We start from the raw sequence: 18,979 nt of genomic DNA on the forward strand, positions 1-18,979 counted from the left end.
GCAAAAGACAATAACAATTATTAAAAGCATCTCTAAACAGAGAGATAACATTAACATTAAGTAACATTACTGAAAAAAACGTCGAAGAATGAAAATCATTCAGAGAAAACATGGTTTAAAACACAGCATAAGCCACATGTAAACTCTTTCAAAAGAGTGAAAAAAAGTCAAAGAAGGCCTGCAAGTATGCAGTGTCTGCACAGCTTCTGTCATCTAGTGGAACTACAAAAATAACGGCAGGTTTTCAAACAACCTTTCCATGTGCCACTTTCACCTGCCACGACTTCCCTAACTTAAACATCACAAACACAGCTCTTAAATGCGTTTCAAATCGAAGGTATGTGTCAACAGGTATAAGTAAGCTGCTACTTTCAATAAAAGGTACAATGTAGGAACACTTAAATTTAGCTTACCTTACCTGTCGAAAATACTTTCTTTAAGTTTGTTGTGTGGCCAACACTCCAACAAATTCCTCCGTCTTGTAACACCACTGCCTATGTTTAAACTTGTTTTACCATGTTTACCTATTGTCTACCAATGTGTGATTTGGTTAGTTTTCGAAATTTGCTTGCACTTTGTTGCAAATGACGCTCTATAACAGACTGAACAACACCCTCTGGCTCAGTCTACTACTCTAGCCACGCCCCGTACTCTCGCTATTGGCTGTGCGGAGATACATAGGTTGACAGGCATGTAGGACATCCTATCATCGGACGAACATTTTATGGTGAGATTGCTGCAAGAACAAGCTACATATTGACAAACAACTAACTGCTGTTAATGAACAGTTTGAAAACAATATACGACCATAAGTACAACCACACTAGTTTCATGACTGCTATTTCTGGTTCATCACTCTTAAAACCTAATGCTTGAAGGAAAAGGAAGAGAAAGAAAAAAAAGGTCACATAATTGCACCTGCTTAACACGTTTCCTTGCAAGAAGTTCACTTGATCATTTTTATCTTTCATTTAGTTACCATACTTATCTTCAGTGTGGCTTAAACATTTTTTTTAAAGACACACCATTTCGAGCAGGCCTATTTAAAATAAATTAGGCTTTAATAAGAAATCATGTTTGTATTAATGGCTCAATACTGTTTTAAACAACAAATCCTTCTGTTTTTCTCATCTAAATAGGCTACAGCCTTTCATATTAACTGCAAGTTAAGTTAATTGATTTTCTGGAACTCATCTGAGGCAGATCAACATGGGTGGATTTTGATTTAACTGCATATTATAAAACATTCATTTGAACAATTGATTTTTAACATCAGTTATTTTTCTCACAACTTTACATATCTTTTGCAAAGTGTGCAAGACATGACTTATTTTAAAAATATAAAAGTGATATTAAATATAGCATTGTGTTTTTTTAGTTCTGCCCTGGGAAAACAGCTTAACATAGCCTAGCATATATTTACATGCAGTTCACAATGTATGGGGTATGTAAACAAGATATATCTCTAAACATACTTGTTTCTTTTGTCTTTTTTGTATACCCCCCCCCCCCCCCCCCCCCAAAAAAAAACCTTTAAAAAACCATTGCTTAAAAAAGAACCAATACTGTCAATAAAGGGTTGCAGTCATCATGCACGTTTCCAAGCATTTCAAAGTGTTTTTAAAACCTCTCTCAAGGTTTCAGTCCTTCAGTCATCAGGGTAGATTTCTTGCAACCATTCTTCCATAACAAACTTTTCCCCATCGAAGTGTGAAAAGTAGTGCTCTAGGAATCGAGGAATGTCCGGCTGTAGCACAAGACAGACACAAACACTGATTAAAGGTGGAATCCAAACAACCTTAAGAAACTATCAAGAAAACACAAATGTTAAAAGAAGAAAATACAGGTAAAAGATTTCTCTGCACCTGAAAGCCTTGAAAGAGCTTGACATTATACTGCGGAATGTATCCAATCAGTACTGATGAAGAATCAGGTCCACTGAACGCAATTCTGTAATGAGGAGTGTCCTTGGCTCTCTCCAGCTACACACAAATGCATGTTTCAGGCTAGAACATTAACACTCTTAAAACTGAAGTTTTTATAGATTATTGTTATTCGTTTCACTCCACTTTTGGAACCTATATTTTTAAGACCGTACAAATTATTTCATTTAAATAAAAAGAGTATATTTTACAAACCTCTGAGTCTGAGTATTTCTTTCTCTTGATCCACTCTGGTGGGGCTCTGAGTCCTGCATCCCATCCCATGATCACCCCCACCATCATATTCTCTGTCTCCATCACAACTTGGCCTACACGGTGCAGCACATATGCCGGCCTGGGGATTCGCACCTCCTTTGACACTGATCACATATAAATTAATAATCGTGTTCTGTTACAATACACAGTCATATCCCATACAAAGAAGGTTTTAACAGCAGATCTAAATGACTGCTGTGAGACAATCCAGAGACATTACCTGCAAAGTATCCGTGCTCGTTGTCATGCATCATCAGCTCAACCGCCATTGTTTCTTCCAGAGTTTGGTATTGCTCCTCTTCCTCTCTGAAGTACCTGTCATGTTACACGACATCCCACTTTAGAATCCGAGTGAATCAGAATTATCTTAAAAAGAGAGATTAGCAAAGACGTACGGTAGTTTGGGAATCCAGGTATTGAGCCAGTCAACCCAAGCAGCTGTGTTCAAGTAAGATTTTCTTATGGAGTCCCATGTGTCAAGTATTCTGAATATGAAAGTCATAATGGGATATTTCAAGCAGTGACAACAGCCTCAAACAGTGTTGTGTTTTAAAATAGTAAACTTTTAAAATACATTTGAAACTATTGGAAATATTTCGACTTTGTACTTGAGAAGCACAGTACCAGTCAAAAATTTAGATATGGTTTGTTTACCATGATTGAACAATAAAATAAATAAATACTTTTTTTTTTTTAAAAGGTATATTATAATATTACATGAAACTTGTTTCTTAGACAAATATAAACTATGGCTATTTAGCAGTCATGGTTAATAGTTAGTAAATAGTGAGAATTATAGTAAATAGTGAGAACTAAAATGTGATTTTAGGCTAAAATTTTATGATTGTACACTAACGTTTACAAGCGTGGGGTCAGAAAATGTTTAAAATGTTTTTTATTTTTATTTAATATATTACTGTGATGCCAAAGCTACATTTTCAGTAGTAATTTCTTCAATGTCTTTAGTGTCACATGCTCCTTCGGAAATAATTCTAGTATGATGATTTGCTGCTCAAGATACATTTTATTACTATCAAATTCGAAAAGAGTTATGTTGATTAATATTTTGTGTACTGCTATATTTTTAAAAGGATTCTCTCATGAACATACAACTAAAAAGAAATGCAATAAATGTTACTTTTGATGAACTTATTGGATCCTTGCTAAATAAATGAGTAAAAAAAAAAGTCTTACTGACCCCAGCTTCTCTTCTGTCCCGTGGTGTATCACACGTGTGTTTACCTCTGAGTGGCGATGTATCGTTGTGTCTCGGTGCCGCTCGTCCATTTGGAGATGAGATACTGCGCAGGTAGAGCTGACAGCAGGAGCGTCAGCTGCATGATCACACCTGACGTGATCTGAGGCATCACTGCCTGTACATTCAAGAGATTAACATCAGCACATTGTTACTGTAGTTACTATTACTGTTGTGCTTTTAAAAGTTGAAAGAAATTAAATATATAAAATATTGGTAAACTAAATTAATTCTTCAATATTTCTCAAACAAATTGCAATTCATTGTATCTTACCTTATGCAAGAAGTTCAATGAATAAACAGAATTCACTATCGGCAGAAACTTTTTTTTTCTTTTTTTTTTTTTTTACACTTGATAACAGGAAGAGCTTCACCGAAACTCTCAGTCTGTTATGCGTTCTGTAAGCATTGCCTTGAAAACTGTGTGTGATATTTACATGCGGGTAGTTTCGGTTTAACACCTGCGCCTTCAAGTTGAACATTATTAGACAGTGCGCGTCCAATAGCGGCGGCCCACGAGAGGAGCTGTGTACGCGTCTCGCGCCGCCACGTCAGGAACGGATGCCGCATGCGCATGTTTGTTTTATTTATCTTACAGGTTGTTTTTCACAACTTATATCCGTTATATAAGCCAAATATCCTGAATCATCACCAACCTTTTTCTTTTCTTTTTTAAAACTAGGCTAAAGACAACGTGCTCATGCACTCATTCATACTTCTGGTTTGTACAGTTGATTTAGTAAGCTAGCTAATAATTATTCAGTGGTTATAGTTTTGATAAATGTGTTATAACTTTTAGGGGAAAGTGTATTAGCAATTGAGTAAAAGGCTCTGTTAAGATGTAATTCAATATAAATGTATGGAATACTAAATACAGGCAATTTAATATAAAATACCAAGAATAGAGTCAGTTCATTCTAATATATATATATATATATATATATATATATATATATATATATGTGTGTGTGTGTGTGTGTGTGTGTGTGTGTGTGTGTGAGTGTGTGACATATATAGTTGGACTTGTGGTACATTTTCCTAACGATAAAAAACGAGTAGTTTATTGCACACGCAGTTACAATTATTGCACAAAAGAGGGCGCTGTTCTCCATCAAATGGTTTATCATCAACCTTTTAATGGGTTTAAATGTTCTTAAACCTCATAACGTTAGATTTAGTGTATTATGTCGATTATTTTTTAGAAAATGGCATATAATATCAATCTGATGCATGTAAGGTACCAATACTTGCAATTATAATAACAAAATTTACATTGTAGTATTTATAATTGTAAATTCTCAACCGAAATGTCTGTGATTTTAAATATTTCATTTTGATGATGATGTTTAAGGCCTGGAAATCACTATTTGAATTTTCCCTGATACATCCAGGTTTCCCTTGACTGAGATATAAGAAAAAAAAAAAGTAAAAAAATGAAAGAACAAGACAGTATGTGGAAACACAAATGTTTATTTCCTTAAAATATCAGTATGAACTAATGTGACAGCAGTACACCCTACACATACATTCTATTTAACGTCTTTATTTACACATTTTCCTTTTTATATAAAAGTATACAAACTAACATAGAAAGACCTCTCAGTCTGAGGATATAAGACCGGAGAGGGGAAAAAAGACCCTGACCCCACAAACATGACTGTACCTTCAGATTTAATAGACCAGAGGATATACTAACATGCATCCATCTTTGCATCTCTGCTCTAAAACCTGTAAATCAGCCCGTGAGATGTCACTTCCTGTGCAGTATGGTGGTAATAGAGGGGTCGTGATTCAGATAAAATACAGTCTTCATGTAGCAACAGATTAGAAACACCAGCTCAATAAAACATGGGGCTTGTACATAAACACACAGAAATGGACATCACACACTCAAGAGTCTCAGACATGCATTAACTGCATATAAAACAGCCACATATGTTCCCATCAAACAATCACACACTCATTCGAAGGCTTTGGTTCATCAAACCAGTTTTAAAGCTATGGGCTGGATTAGCTCTATCGTAATGGATGACCCAGACCACAACTTCTGATAGTATGTAAGAACCTACAAAATCACATGGCGACAAACCAGACTGAATGTGATCCGGCTCTCTCAAAAAGAGACTATGCTGCATATGTGAGTCAAGGTGGGATACAATACATGAATTCTTCAGTTTTACATCACACAGACACGTACATACACACAAAAAGTCAAGGCACATTCAAAACAGAATACGACATGCACACTGCCTCTTCTGTGATTCGCTGCCCTGTGGTTTCTACTGAAGCAGATTCGATGCATCAGAACTGGAAATATCAAACAGTGTTTCAATGTGATCAGGCTAAAACAAAGTCCTCTCCACTAATGAAACGAGCAGTTCCACAGTAATTCAATGAGTTAACTAATTCAGAGAAAGAGGTCTGCTCTCTGGGCTAACTGCTCTCTCTGGAACTTCGCTACACACACAATAATAATTCTGTCGATAGTGGTTTAAAGGAGCATCAAAGAGTGGCATCAAAAGCACTTGAACATACAGGAAATGCCATAAATGTATGAATGTCATTGCATGAAATATCCAAATATCAAACTAAGAGGCACTTTAGAAAAAAGCAAATGTTAAAGCACATTGAATTTTACAAAAAACATTTGTTTATGGGTATATTGTTAAGTTAAAAAAAAGTAGGGCTGTTGTTTAAGAATTAATCAAAATGAATCCGATCATGATTTTTCAGTGAATTGAGATAGATAAAAGTAATTGTTTCTACCTTCCAAAAGTTTTTTTGTTTGTTTGTTTGTTTTTTACTTTAATTCTACAAGGATGCTTTAAATTGAAAAAGTCACAGTAAAGAAATGTATAATGTAACAAAAGATATAATTTCAAATAAATGCTGTTTATTTGAACTTTCTATTCCTTAAACAGTCCTGGAAAACATATTGTGATGTATCAAAATTGTAACAATATTAAACATAACTGTTTTCACCATTGAATGTCAAGAGAAATGTTTCTTCAACATCAATCAGCATATTTCAATGATTTCTGAAGGATCAAGTGACACTTCAGACTGGAGAAATTCAGCTTTTGCCATCGCGGAAATAAATTACAACACAAAATATATTTAAAAATAAATCACTGATTATATATTAAATATATTAACATATTAAAATGTTAAATGTATTAATATTTTTTTATTAATTTGTTATAATAATAATAATTCACAATATTACTATTTGTAATACAGTCAAACCAGTTTAAAACTGAAAATATTTGTTCATTAATTTTCATAATAATCATATTTAAATAACTATTACAAAATAACTAACATGAATTAACAATAATTAAATGTTATTATTCATCAACTAATCACATAATTTCCAAATTAACATTATATTGTCAGCCATATTAAAAAATAGAAATTTCAAAAGTTAATTCTGTGAAAATCTGTAGATTCTGCAGATGCCACCTGCTTTGATATTTCATTCTCTAATACAACGACATTCAAATATTTCTGTTTTCAGTGTTCAAACTCTTCTTGTGGCCAATGCATTTTAAGTCACTCTCTAATTAGGGATCACAGTGCATTTTGGGAGCCTGGTAAAACAGGCGTGGAGTGATAATGTCACTACTATTACACACCTCTGCAACTGCATGAACTCAACGCAAGTACACACACACACACACACACACACACACACACACACACACACACACACACACACACACACACACACACACACACACACACACACACACACACACACACACACACACACACACACACACACACACACACACACACACACACACACACACACACACACACACACACACACACACACACACACACACACACACACACACACACACACACACACACACACACACACACACACACACACACACACACACACACACACACACACACACACACACACACACACACACACACACACACACACACACACACACACACACACACACACACACACACACACACACACACACACACACACACACAGTGGTCATGGGTAGATATGCTGCTTACTAATCTCTATCCCAGCAACAGATCAATAACACACGTATGTACTGGATAAATCAATGCACTAACTGGGGAGTACAAAGGAGCCAAAATGTATTGAATGTATGAAAAGGCACAAGGTATTGCTAATTATATAAAAACATGCGTGAATTACCACTGCCACTGATCTTGACTCACAGAGAAAGACGTTAAAAAGACAACATGTGATTTATGAGGTCCTTCTCTGCACGTCACTACAGCTTTACAGCCACTTACACAATGATCTGTTAAAAATAGATTTTTTTTAACAAGTGTTTGATTTGTTGCCATCAGCAACAACTGTGTAAAAACAATGCATAAAATTAACAGTTTAAAGAAACGAGCTCAAGCTCTACCACACTCACACACACTCGAACGTCCTCAAATAAGTGCTTTCTTGAGAGATGAAATCAGGTATTTGGATTCATAAGACTGTATAAGTACCTTTCTTCACTGGCATTCAAATAGTGCATATGAAAATCAGTATTTAACTGCATTTTGTGATTTTCTGTGGAAGAAAATGTAAAAGGTGGGGGATTTCAAGGGGCCGTGACTCTTGAAGTCACTAAAAGAGTCAAAGATTCAAAACATGAGAATCAATTTAGAGAGTCAGAAAGAAAGATTCAGATAATCATGACAGTCTGATAGCAGCAGGAATGGTTCCCCCTCCTCAATGGGGCGAGGAGAAGGGGTTGTGTCTCATAGGACATGCAAAGTTGGCATTGTTACCAGCCAATAAGGTTGGCTTTGGCCTTCTCAGTGAGCTTGCGGACTCTCCCTTTGCTGGACGTGCCGAAAGTAATCGAGGCATCCTCAAACAAAAGCTGTCTTTGATCTTCCTCAGAGTCTTCTTCATTATAGAAAGCAGTCCTTCGGCCTTGGTTACGCGTTCTCATCTGTCCTTTCGAGCTCTCATCCTCTCCCATATAAATGTCTGGCTCCTCACTTTGGGCGGTGCCCGGCATAGGGGGCGTGGTTTCTTCGTTTCCACGCCGACTGCTCCTTCTGAGAGCTTTGGGGCTTGAAGGAGCTGGGGTATCTGGCGTACTGATGACTCGTGGTCTGCCTCGTAGTTTGGGGCACTCTGGAGTCACTGCCCCTGAATCTGAGAGACTACTGTCCTGGGCTGTAGAAGAAGCCCCGCCCTCATCACCAGTAGACAGATTATGCTCCTCCTCAGGGGAGGAGCTTCTTCGTAAGGAATCCAGCTCTTTCTTGCTTTTCCTCCCTTTCTTTTTTCCAGAGGTCTGGGACAGTGGGGGTTGTGGTACCGCTACTGGTGTTTGTATTTGTGCATCTAATCTGGGTCTGCCCCGGCCTCTTCGTACCACTCCCAGAGTCACTTGACTATGACCATTCAAATGCAAACTGTTTTGAGGAGAAGAGTCGCGATCGACTGGACCTAAGAAAGAATTTGAATATAAGTTTAGATGAAACATTCACATATATGTATTCAGTAGATGTTTTTTTCCCCCAAAGTGGCTAATAATGCATATTTATCAGCACGTGTGTTCCCTGGTAAACTGTTACTTGTATCTGATTTGGTAAATAATTTTTTTCTGAATAAAATGCAACGGATGCTCAAAAACCAGCAATATTAATTTATCCTGCATTTTTCTCATTGTTGCGCTTGTTGACACGTTGTAACAAAATGACAGTTGTGACAGTTGATCAGTGTGGAATTTGCCCCGCCCCTCCTGCACTCTGATTGGTCAGCTGACTAGAAAGTGACTGATGAACGCAGCGTTTTATCAAAAGTTGAACATTCTTCAACTCTCGGCATGAGAAAAAAACGCCCGGACGCTTAGCGCAGAAAAGACGCTCAGCGCTCGGCACGCTCCTGGCATTTAAAAAAACACGGCGCTCCCATTGAGAACAACTGAAAAGATACGCTAGCCGCGGAGAAAAACGCTTTGGTGGACACAGGGCCTAAGTATGTAACTCTCTAATAGCATTAATAATAGACTCACATCTAAATCTAACTCTAAAATTCTAAAGAGTTTCCCCTTTAAATAATTCCATAGAATTAGAATTAAAAAAATAATTATAATTTCAGAACGTTTAAATCTATTCTCAGTTCAGTTTAAAATGTTTTACCACATTTAAATCTAAAAAAATCTACAGATTGTCCCCAACATTAGTGTAGAAAAAAATTATTCGCTAAAGCATTCTCAGCAATTTTTAAAACATTTACTGCTGAAATCAGCAAAATTACACAGATTTTCCACAAACCCAGTGTAAGAGAAAGTTTTAAATCCATTTAGGAAAAAGTTGTAATGAGCAGAAAAAGGTGATTACTTTGAGCCTACAGGAACTACACTGTTTGTGCACCGAAGGTTTCCAGGAAACATTCCCAAATCCTCTTTCCTGTAATAACTTTAGTTTTCACAATAAATGCTTATCATCTGTTACTGACCTGGCGTGAGTTTTACAGGTGTCCGTAGTTTCCTGCGAGACTCTCTGGCCCCGCCTTCATTTGTGTGAGGAACTGCGGAGCTCTCAGTTTCTCTGGAGTGAGAGTTCTGTGTGCGCAGGACTCTAGAGCAGGGCTCTGCTGTCTTACTGTGGCTGGGTGGAGGGGGAGGAGCTGACTGTGTACAAGGTGCGTCTGTGAGTTGGGTTCCAAAGCGGGCCGAGCTTCGTGTCCGACCGGGGACGACAGGAGGCTCAGCCTTGCCGTTGAGCTGTGGATGTGTTTGCCGTAAAGAAGGTGTCCGGGACGGTCCAGCGGGAGTGGGTGGAGCAGCATTGTCCGATCGAGGAGGAGCGCGAGATGAAACCCGACGCTTCCTTTCTGGACTGCAAATCAGACAAGAAGAAAATGTGGCAGGCAACATTTAGAAACAGTGACCAATTCTAGAAGATAAATGTTCTGCAATGACCAATCAGATACTGTTTGTACCTAGAGGCGGAGCTTGAAGGTGAAGAGCTCCTCCTCCTCTTCACAGACTGTCTGGTCAAGCGCTCGGTGTGCAGGCGCTGACGGGTGAATCGCTCACTGTGCAGACTTTGAGCAGCTTTAAAATGGGTCAGGATCGAACTGATATGCTCTTCAAACAGAGCGGACAATCGCAGACTCATGCTGTAGATCTGCATACACAAAAACACACACACATTAAATAAACTAGATGAACTGGTTCAGCTACAGCATTACAACATGTCTGTTTTTAAAATGAAAGGTAATAATTGGACATGATCCCATACCCTGGACTTTTTGCTGGGTGTATAGGCTTTGGAGTTGCTGAAGATGAGCCGCACATCTTTACAAAGATCCATGGGAGTGTCATACTCTCCTTCTAACAGGCGGTTCAGGACAGTCCTGAAGTCCATAGGAGTGTCCACAATGTCCAAATAGTCCTGAGAGAGGTATTTTTGATGAACAGGGCATATAAGTAGACAGTGCACTGCAAAAAATGTTTTTCTTAATCAGTATTTTTGCTCAGTTTTCCAGTAAAAACACCCAAACATCGTTTAAACAAGATTTACATTACCGGTGAAAAGGTTGGGGTTTCTTATGTTTATCAAAGCTTCATTTATTTGATAAAAAAGTAATATTGTGATCTTTAAACAATTTAAAATAACTGCTTTCTTTTTTATATATATATTTTACAATTTAATTGATTCCTGTGATGACAAATTTGGCATTTCAGCAGGCATTACTCCAGTCTTCAGTATCACATGATCCATTGGAAATCATTCTAATATGCTGATTTGGTGCTTAAGAAAAATGTCTTATTATTATCAAGGCTAAAAAATGACTTTACTGTCACTTTTAATTAATTTAAAGCATCCTCGCTGTGTCTTACTTCGCCCAAACCTTTAAATGGTAGATTATATTAGATTACCATAAAAATACAAGATAAGAAGAGAATATAACTTTAGTTTAATTTCTCCTACCCAACTGACATTTTGTTGTTTTTCTGGTTTGCGATTTTGTGACAATCAAGTAATTACTAGTTGATAGTTACTTATTTATCTTGATTCAGGCATGTATAGGTATTTTTACTGGAAAACAAGACAAAACAGTGTGTGTGTGTGTGTATGCTTGTGTGTACATATATGCTGTATATATGTGTAGCTCACACTGTTATAGTTACGCAAATATTAGTGGAAATATATACTCTGTCATGAGTTTTGGGATATTTTGTTTGTCCAAAGGTAATAAACATTGATATGTCAACAAACAGCAGGTGATGTGAGGCTGAGAATACAGCATCCTTCGTAATTCCCTGCTGAAGTTACAGGTATAAGCTACAGTTCTGTGTGTATGTTTTCTACATGTGTCTATGTGTTACCGGATACTCCTCCAGATCCACAGGCTGTCTGAAAGGCTCTGAATCTTCACACTGAAAGATGAGCTCCAGCAGCTCTCTGCAGCGCCCCTTCCAGCTCTGAGGGTCTGATGATGGTTTACTGCGCAGACTCCTCAGGATAGGCTGCTGCTGCTGCCTCTGAAACAGATACACACTCACAGTTAGCCAGATCTAAACAATCTTGATGTATAATCAAGTCTTATCTTTCTGGCCCTGTTTAAATTGTATAATATCAGGTAAAGTTACCTTCTTATTGAGGCTAGATGTACAAGGTGCCTCGTGTTCCTCATCCTCATCCTCATCTTCATCTTCATCCTAGGTTGGGAAAAAGGTGTCATAGAAAGTTATAGAAATACACAAATTTACATTTATTGACTGCAAGGCAGCAAAAGAACAGTCTTAAAGGCACTGTAATGCATTAAATCTCTTTCTCTTATGAGTGATCTACAGGTGTGTGTTTCACTAACACTTACATCGCTTGAATCTGAGAAAGCCGTTTTCTTCATACTGTTATACAGTCGAATAATATCTGTACAGCTTTGGTCCCTAAAGAACACAGACAGAGACAAGCAGTCAAAAACAGTCCCACATATGCACCGATTAAAATCAGTTTCATTCAGTTGATTCAATTGGTTTTTGCCATTAATAAAAGGACAATATTAAAATTTATACTATTATGTCTAAATGAATAAAAACTACAACAATAAAAAAAAAAAAAAAAAATTAATCTAATTTAAATGCTACAAGTGAACTTAGCATCAAATAATTATAACAATGCATTTCAATAATGGATATTTTTTTTGAGATTTGCTAACTTTTATATTTAATAATGTTAAATGAAAAGTGTTTTTTTTACATATGAACTTTAAGTGAGCATTTGAAGAATGCAAAAGCAATATAAATGTAAAAATAAAGAAAATGAACATGCATAATTGACCATACACTATTTGGCAATACAGATCAATTAAAATTATAATGACTGATACTCAATTTGCTATCAGTATATTGTGCATCCCAATTTAATGCCACTGGTTAAGTTTTATTTCTGATTGACTTACTTGATAAATTGTAGCATGAGGTCAGATACGAATTTGGCAGTTTTGACAATGAATGCGCCTGGTTCATTGAAGGTTTGAGCATTGTGTTCAATGTAGCGTACCTCCCACATCAACGACGACATTCGCCTGACAAAAGCAAGCAAATAACAGATGCATATATAATTTGAAATAATCTACATTAGAAGTACACACTGATTTTTGTGCTGACCTATAGAAACGGTTCTGCAGTCTTTGTCGGATGGTGCTCAGATCTGTGACGTATGCAACTACGGTGCAATATGTTGGATATGCCTGCAAGTCCACTGGCAGTTCAAATGGTGCAGCCACATCTTGAGGAGAGAAGGAACTACTGTTATATTCCATCGGCTTTAGACACAACCATAGTAAGAATTTTGAGATATGATAATGCCATACCCAAAGTGCAAAGCTGGTCGATGCCTCTGATGATGCGCTCACACTCTTGGTCACGTGTGCGTGAGCCCCACTCTCCTTCTAGGGGTTTGTACAATAAGGCTTTCTGCTCCTCCTCAGTTAGAGGCACACTCAGACCTAACTCGTCAGGAAATGCTGCTGCAGACAGACAGAGAAAATTAGATGGAAGGAAAAAAGAGACAATCACAACCCTGTTTGGATTACTTATTAAAACAATGCCAGCTGGACATCAGAACAGCTGATACTCTCAATCTGATGGTTGCTGTGACGACTGCTAAACATTGTGTGTGTGCATGCGTGTCTTGCCTATGTTCTGGGAACCAAATGTCACCACGAGGACAGTAAAACCTGAAACCTGTAACATTTTGGGAACCTGGCAAGAGTTCACAATAGGAAACGTATGCGCAATAAACATGCTATATAATGTTTTAATGGAAATGTAAAAAATAAAGTAAAAAATAAAACAAAGGTCACAAAGCCAATTACCTAAAGAACTGCACTCAACGTCTTTTATCAGAGCTGAAAATATTTTAAAATATGGGAGTCTGGTACCCTGTGTGAAATCAGAGCAGCTTTTATTAGTGCTGTGAAAATGAATGTGCTATGAGATTAATTAAACATGTTTAACACCGTTCAGTTTAAGATCTAATGTGATCTTACAGCAGCTTCATTCTGTTTTTAGAGAGATTTCTTCAGACTAGTCGCTTGAGCACAGGTGGTTCAGTACACCCAAAACAATCTCATACTTAAAAACGATGGGGGGGGGGGGATACATTTTTAATTGATCCAGTTAAAACACTCAAGTTATAATTCATAGAAAAGTTTGGGATCATTAAGATTGATTAAAGTTTTGAAAGACTCCTTATATGCTTACCAAGCCTGCATTTATTTGAGCAAACATACTGTAAAAACAGTAATATTGAAAAATAAAAATACATATTTTTCATTCTTTGATAAATAGAAAGTTAAAAAGAACAGCATTTATTAAAAAAAAAGTGTTTTTAAAATTATGTAATGCAAGTCTTTATGTCAAAATGTTTGTCACTTTTGATAATTTTAATGCATCCTGGCTTTCATGCGATTTTATTTTATTATTATAATATACATTTCTTGAAAAAAGGATGAAGAGTAGTTTAGCTAAGAAAAGTAAATTAACTTGCAACCTTTTAGGCACAATTGTGAAATTTCTCTCTCTATTGATTTCTAGGCAAATTAAAGTTAATTTACTTTGTATATATATATATATAATTACATGTTAATTAAAATAGGCAACTTTGTTTTATTTTACTGACAGCTGTAATGATTGTGATCATCATACCTTCATTGGGAATCTCCTCCATGTCCCATGGGCTCATCTTTTCTGTATCTCCATTATCCCAGCTACATCACACAATAATACAAATCTGTCAATATAATCTCATATACTATAATGCCCCCCCCCCCCCACACACACACACACATTAAGCTCAGTATAGATTCATTTCTAAACCTCCATATAAACCGTGTTTAGTCTTAAATTTGAAGTCGAAGAGGAAGTGAATTTACAGAGCAATTAAATCCAGAAAGATTTGAGATTGGTTTTAAACTGGCCATTTGTTAATGTGGTTAAGACGACATACAATAGAGGTTAATATAGAACTGACAGTGTGTGCTGTTTGTGGTCTCATGGCTTCACGTCTGGTTTGGACACAATGTAACAATAATTGAACTGCTCTATAACACGTGTAAAGATGTGTAGATGGACACAGTGAACTGACCAGACGTTGTAGCACTGGAACAGAGAGTCTGGATATTCAGCCTGGTAAGGCTCCTGACTCTCAATCGTCCCAAACCACCAGGCATCATCTATCACCGCACGGAAACGATCACCTAACAAAATAAATCCATCTCAAATCAGAAACAATTACACACACTCATCAACTCCGTATCAGGAACAAGCACTCATTAACAGAAAGCAATACATTAAGTAAAAAAAAATATTAATAATAAAATTCATGCAGACAATTACTTGAATATATCTTCTATGACAATTAAAAATATATGAAAAATGTGTGATAGATAAATAGAAAGACTGTGTCAAGGTCAGCAAGTTTTTAAAGAGGTTTTTATGAAATAGCAACATTATTTCAGGTAAAAAGGAGCGTGTACAATCACATACGTTCAATGTCTAAGACAATTATTTGAATACTTGAATAAACAACATGAATAAGCCTAGATGAACACAAAGATGATATTTTTAGGAATTTAGCACTTGGATTTTAAACTAGATTTTATAAAGACCTCTCCTTTTCATCATCTCAAACCTCCCTGTGTGTCATTGACCCATTTAAACATGTGTGCAGAAATGCACTCCATCCACACACTAACCTATCATCCAGTTCCTCTGTCTTGCATTATCAAACTGCTGCCGAAGTACCAGGAAGTCGATGACATCAGGCATGTCGTGGTATCTGAGACCACAACAGACATGTGAGTCACAGGTTAAAAGCCACTCAGTGAAGATCATGGTGAATAAGTCACTGTGACTCATGCAGACAGTACTCACTTCACAGAGAAAGAGCCGCCCGTCAGTTTGCCAGTGTCTGGGTCCAGGAAGGCCAGCTTCAGACAGCACAGAGTAGGCAAACCCACCTCATACTTGATGCCCACTATCTTCAACAGCTCCTGCTCCTGCAGGCACACGATCACAAACCATTTCCTATATGTTTTATCATGTGCATAAAAATACTGAGGTTAAAGTTCATATCACTGAAGACTCACCCTGAGCTCTAACTTGTTCCAGGGCTGTTTTTTAGGATTTATACTGAAGATCTTGTTTTTTTTGGCCATCTCCACATAAGCTTCATGGCCTTGATGGAAATAATATACCTGTTCACAAACACAACAAGCAGCTTTCTGTTATAAGCATTGTGATGAGTGCGGTGGGGCGAGAGTCGTGGGAGTGGAGCGAGGACCAGGCCTGGACTTTATTTTGTATTTTTGTGTGTGTGCATAAATACTAATATTCCACATTTTATTACGCTTTAGCAGACTGTTGCACTGAAGAATGTGTTTTGTACCTCATCGCCCATCTGTGGGGTGAAGGGGCATCTCCGTGGCATGGTGTCAGTGATCCAGGCAGAGGGCAGCCATTCCTCTAATGTCAAACCCTGGTTCTGCAGTTCAGGTATCCTCTGAACATATAAACACACACACACACATATACAGCAAGTTCAGACTAACTTAAAAACAGAGCAGGACTTTCACACAAAATCAAGATCAAGGTTTTCAACAAGGTTTTTCACAGAAAATATGTTTAATGTAATTTCCAGTCAAGATGTTATTGTAAACTTATGCAAATATTACTCAATTACGTGTATTTGGAATACATAAAATACTAGCTATGAAATTTGCTATGGCAAGAGAAGAGAATCTGTCATTTTATTCCAAACATTTTAAAGATTTTAAGATTCACATTTTATTACAAAAATGTTTCAAATATTATTTCCAGCTCAAAATGTAAAAAAAAAAAAAAAAAAAAAAAGTGAAAGTGATGTGACATACAGCCTAGTATGTTGCCCCATACTCAGAATTCATGCTCTGCATTTAACCCATCCAAAGTGCACACACACACACAGACACCGGTGAACACACACACACCTTGAACACACACCCGGAGCAGAGGGCAGACATTTATGCTGCAGTGCCTGGGGAGCAGTGGGAGGTTTGGTGCCTTGCTCAAGGGCACCTCAGTCGTGGTATTGCCTGCCCGAGACTCAAACCCACAACCTCAGGGTTAAGAGTCAATCTCTTTAACCATTAGGCCACAACAATGTATGGTGATATGGTGGAAATGACATCATTGCATAATGCAATTAATTTATGGAAACTAAAATAAAAGCAGAACTCTTCTGTCACTCATTAAAGCTGTAATGACCATTGTCAATGGACAAATTCAAGAAACTTGAGAAGTATGTTTTAAGGGAGAAATAGTTGAAACAACACACATAGGACCACTGACCTTCCGTTTCTCCTTTGGCTTCTTCTTCTTTGGTAGTGCTCCATCTTTGTCCTGCTTTTCCTTCCTCCTCTCCTTCCTGGAGTCTTTTTTCTTCTCTCCATCTTCTTCCGAGCTGCTGGCATTCTTCTTCTTTTTCTTCACGCTGGTCTTCTTGGGCGGTTCCAGGTTTATTCCAGCATCTGCTGTCCAGTCTGAGTAATCGCTGGAGTAATCACTGTAATTATAAAAAGACCCAGCATATATGTGTGGCTCTGGCTGATGTTTGTGAATGTCAAATATATGGCACAATGTCATATGAAGTTTGAGGGTGATGAACATTTACCTGGAGCTGCTGTTATCATCAGGCCAGGGTTCTTTTTCCTCTCTCTCCTCATCTGATGATTCTCTGCTTGGAGGTCTTGCTTCGTTTTCTCCCTAAAAAAACAACAGACACAATGAGACCGAAGATCACCACACACTTTTTATGCCATTCTCAAAACACACCAATGACTCCAACAAAAAATGTCAATGTATTTCAAATTGGAAATTTGATTTTCTAATATACGGAACAAGTCTGATGTGGTCTGTTGTGATCGCGTTCACTGCAGTGTAGTGATATCCGGTTCGCAAACGAATCATTCGATGTAACCGGATCGGTTAAATAATCATTAATCCACAACTTTTTTAATGTGGATGACACTCCCTCTGAGTTTAAATAAACCAATATCCCAGAGTAATTGGCTCGGTGTTCATCTTCAGTTCTTTCTTCACAGCAGTTCAGTCAGTGTACTGTTTGAGTAAATGGATCACTCCGGGATATTGGTTTGTTTGAACTTAGAGGGAGTGTCAGCCACTTTAAAAAAGTTAGCTGCAGTCATTTGTGGATTAATGCGTATTGGAGACGCGAACTGTTTCAAACAATTCAGTTCTATTTGGTTAACTGGTTCAAGAAGATCTGGTTACATCGAGTGATTCGTTCGCGAACCGGATATCACTACACTGCAGTGAACGTGCTCACAACAGACCCGGAAGAGAAGACAATGCTAAATAAAGTCGTAGTTTTTGAAATTTTTGGACCAAAATGTATTTTCCATGCTTCAAAATATTCTAACTGACCCTCTGATGTCACATGGACTACTTTAATGATGTTTTTATTACTTTTCTGGACATGGACAGTATACCGTAGACACCTTCAATGGAGGGACTGAGAGCTCTCGGACAAAATCTAAAATATCTTAAACTGTGTTCCGTAGATGAACGGAGGTCGTATGGGTTTGGAGCTATTAATTATATAATTTTTATATTTGAGTGAACTAACCCTTTAAGGCTCTATGAAAATCATTTTACATTTTTCCCAAATTCTGTTTGTGTGTGTGTGTGTTAAATTTTTTTTTTTTAATTTTTATTAAGTTTTAATTATTGTATTTCATTTGTATTCATCAAAAAGTATGTCTAATTAATTGAAATCAAGAAACTTACAATATTAAACAGCAATTTATTAAAAGCCTAACAAAAAATAACATTTTAAGGCCCTATGAAATGTTTTTTTTTATTTTCTTAAATTCAGATTATTTTTGACTAATTATTTTTTCCATTAATTTCCTGTATTCCATTTGAATGGTTTCATTAACTATTAGTAAATCAAAAGCATCTCTATTAATTGATTTTATTTAAAGGGGGGGTACAAT

The 18,979-nt window shown here is 37.0% G+C and overlaps 3 protein-coding genes across 4 annotated transcripts in view; all 3 read right to left on the reverse strand.

Annotated features, from left to right (window-relative positions):
- Positions 1 to 777, reverse strand: part of LOC128011837 (hormonally up-regulated neu tumor-associated kinase homolog A) — a 108,664-nt gene extending 107,887 nt beyond the window's left edge. The window contains exon 1 of the mRNA XM_052594586.1: positions 414 to 777. The gene's annotated coding sequence lies outside the window, so the exon portion shown is untranslated. The remainder of the gene's footprint in view (positions 1 to 413) is intronic.
- Positions 778 to 1,042: 265 nt separating this feature from the next.
- On the reverse strand, positions 1,043 to 3,907 carry LOC128011868 (uncharacterized). The gene is made up of 7 exons (XM_052594637.1): positions 3,728 to 3,907; positions 3,441 to 3,571; positions 2,594 to 2,683; positions 2,419 to 2,513; positions 2,139 to 2,302; positions 1,866 to 1,982; positions 1,043 to 1,747 (listed from the first exon to the last, which is right to left on the reverse strand). The coding sequence occupies exons 2-7, from the start codon at positions 3,563 to 3,565 to the stop codon at positions 1,649 to 1,651; spliced, it is 690 nt and encodes a 229-aa protein (XP_052450597.1). The 5' UTR covers positions 3,566 to 3,571; positions 3,728 to 3,907; the 3' UTR covers positions 1,043 to 1,648.
- Positions 3,908 to 4,905: 998 nt separating this feature from the next.
- Positions 4,906 to 18,979, reverse strand: part of LOC128011829 (PH-interacting protein) — a 38,521-nt gene continuing 24,447 nt past the window's right edge. Inside the window, exons 22-39 of one of the 2 annotated variants that reach the window (XM_052594565.1) lie at positions 17,635 to 17,726; positions 17,313 to 17,526; positions 16,372 to 16,485; positions 16,073 to 16,180; positions 15,858 to 15,982; positions 15,680 to 15,762; positions 15,070 to 15,181; positions 14,631 to 14,692; positions 13,295 to 13,447; positions 13,089 to 13,209; positions 12,881 to 13,006; positions 12,296 to 12,368; positions 12,069 to 12,137; positions 11,805 to 11,960; positions 10,714 to 10,866; positions 10,412 to 10,599; positions 9,926 to 10,308; positions 4,906 to 8,911 (exon numbers count right to left, since the gene is read on the reverse strand). In XM_052594565.1, coding sequence (XP_052450525.1) covers positions 8,235 to 8,911; positions 9,926 to 10,308; positions 10,412 to 10,599; positions 10,714 to 10,866; positions 11,805 to 11,960; positions 12,069 to 12,137; positions 12,296 to 12,368; positions 12,881 to 13,006; positions 13,089 to 13,209; positions 13,295 to 13,447; positions 14,631 to 14,692; positions 15,070 to 15,181; positions 15,680 to 15,762; positions 15,858 to 15,982; positions 16,073 to 16,180; positions 16,372 to 16,485; positions 17,313 to 17,526; positions 17,635 to 17,726 — 3,009 coding nt within the window. In that variant the 3' untranslated portion in view covers positions 4,906 to 8,234. Of the gene's footprint in view, positions 8,912 to 9,925; positions 10,309 to 10,411; positions 10,600 to 10,713; positions 10,867 to 11,804; positions 11,961 to 12,068; positions 12,138 to 12,295; positions 12,369 to 12,880; positions 13,007 to 13,088; positions 13,210 to 13,294; positions 13,451 to 14,630; positions 14,693 to 15,069; positions 15,182 to 15,679; positions 15,763 to 15,857; positions 15,983 to 16,072; positions 16,181 to 16,371; positions 16,486 to 17,312; positions 17,527 to 17,634; positions 17,727 to 18,979 lie in introns of both variants that reach the window. The other variant, XM_052594564.1, reaches the window with a different exon arrangement.

The sequence above is a fragment of the Carassius gibelio genome, chromosome B23, assembly GCF_023724105.1.
Source record: "Carassius gibelio isolate Cgi1373 ecotype wild population from Czech Republic chromosome B23, carGib1.2-hapl.c, whole genome shotgun sequence".
NCBI lineage: Eukaryota > Metazoa > Chordata > Actinopteri > Cypriniformes > Cyprinidae > Carassius > Carassius gibelio.

Excerpts from the sequence above, each read along its gene's own strand:
- LOC128011868 (XM_052594637.1), bottom strand. The coding sequence starts at position 3,565 with ATGCCTCAGATCACGTCAGGTGTGATCATGCAGCTGACGCTCCTGCTG. Across the intron at positions 2,514-2,593 it reads ACCTGGATTCCCAAACTACC|GTACTTCAGAGAGGAAGAGG; the intron begins GTACGTCTTTGC and ends GTAACATGACAG. Across the intron at positions 2,303-2,418 it reads CGAGCACGGATACTTTGCAG|TGTCAAAGGAGGTGCGAATC; the intron begins GTAATGTCTCTG and ends ATATGTGATCAG.